The sequence below is a fragment of the Humulus lupulus genome, chromosome 6 (genome assembly GCF_963169125.1).
Source record: "Humulus lupulus chromosome 6, drHumLupu1.1, whole genome shotgun sequence".
In the NCBI taxonomy this organism is placed as follows: Eukaryota; Viridiplantae; Streptophyta; class Magnoliopsida; order Rosales; family Cannabaceae; genus Humulus; species Humulus lupulus.
The window spans coordinates 50,524,696-50,526,389 of NC_084798.1; the positions used below are offsets into that span (position 1 = coordinate 50,524,696).

A 1,694-nucleotide genomic window follows, 5' to 3' on the forward strand; every position below is an offset into this window, starting at 1 on the left:
ACGGTTTACATTGATGGGTAAGGTTCAAATCAATGTGAATGGGTAAGGTCAGTTAAGGCCATCTTTGAGCGCATGGAGCTCAATGACCAACAGAGGGTTTCTTACGCTTCTCACCTCCTGAAGATGGATGTTATAATTTTGTGGGATGTGGTTAAGTAGACGCGAACCTTAGACACCATGACCTGGGCTGACTTTGTACAAGTCTTTCACAAAATGTACTACAGGATTGCAATGCTAGCAACAAGAGTTGATGAGTTTGTGACACTGACACAGGGTAGTCTTTCAGTCACAGAGTATGCCCTAAATATCAATAGACTGGCTATGTTTGCACCTAAAATAGTCCCAATAGAGGCCATGAGAGTTCAGAGTTTCATAAGGGACTGAATCCTATGATTGATAGGGACATCAAGATGACTATTACGGAGCTAGTTAGCTATGTTGAAATTCTGGACAAATATGGAAGGATGGAGGACTGAATATGGAAGGATGGTGCAGCAAGGAGAGAGGCTAATAAGAATAAACCCTTTCAAGAAAGTAATAAGCGGAAGGCCTAAGAGGGTCAAAATAGTGGCACTGACAAAAGGCCCAAGGTCACAACCACAATCGTGGGAACCACCAGAATCACAGGCACGTGCTCCCAAATTGCCCAAAGTGGTTTGGCAAGCATACAGGAGAATGTGAAGCAGGCTCAAGCAAGTGATTCAAGTGTGGTCAAGGAGGTCACCTGAAGAAAGATTGCCCATAGTGGAGGGAAGGAGTTCGAAAGGGAATCAATGGTAATCTAGTTCCATCTAGATTCTTTACATTGATGTAAGGAGAGGCAGCCAACAGTAACATGGTTGTCACAAGTCAGATTTCTATTTCTGGTGTGATGTGCAGAGTCCTTATTGATTCTAGAGATACTCATTCTTATGTTGCTTTGAAAATAATTGATAAATTGGGTTTTCCTTGTAAACTTTTTGGGAACAGTTTTAGTACAATGTTACCATCTTGTGAGGTTATGTTGTCATCTAGGTGGTTACAATTAGTTTATGTAGTAATTGAGGGCAGGAAGTATCCAACAGACCTTATAGAATTAGATATACCAGACTATGATGAGATTCTTGGCATGGACTGGTTAACTAAATTCGGTGCAACTATAGAATGTAGAAGGAAGACAGTAGTGTTTAAACCAAATGAAGGTGAATCCTTTTCCTTTAAGGAAGAAGTGATGGGATTTCGAACACATGTCATTTTGGCATTGAAAGCTCGGAATATGATGCAACATGGATGTTCATCATACTTAGCAAGTGTTTTGGATAAGTCTAGAAAAATAGAATTGAAGCGAGAAAATGTTCACATAGCTATGAATTCTCGGAAGTGTTTCCCGAGGATCTACTAGGACTACCCCCGAAATAGCAATCGCAAAAGGATCAAGTTCGGTCCAAGGGCTGTAAGATGTGCTTTGTGGGTTATGCCCAAAATAGCAAAGCTTATAGATTATTAGACATGGAGTTTAATGTGATAATTTGATCAAGAGAGATTAAGTTCTTTGAGAACATGTCATGCGATGACAAAAAGTTAATAGAACAAACTCAAATTAAATAGCCTCAAGAGGAGACTCCTTAAATGGTTGGTGAGCAACTTCAATTGCCTAGAAGGAGCCAAAGGCTCAAATAGAGACATTATACCTTGTTGGAAGTAATAATGAGGAA

The 1,694-nt window shown here is 40.0% G+C and overlaps 1 protein-coding gene across 1 annotated transcript; it reads left to right on the forward strand.

Annotated features, from left to right (window-relative positions):
* The first annotated feature begins 835 nt into the window (after positions 1–835).
* Positions 836–1,381, forward strand: LOC133785071 (uncharacterized). Its single transcript, XM_062224332.1, has one exon. It carries the CDS (start codon positions 836–838, stop codon positions 1,379–1,381), a length of 546 nt encoding a protein of 181 aa, XP_062080316.1.
* Positions 1,382–1,694: the final 313 nt, after the last annotated feature.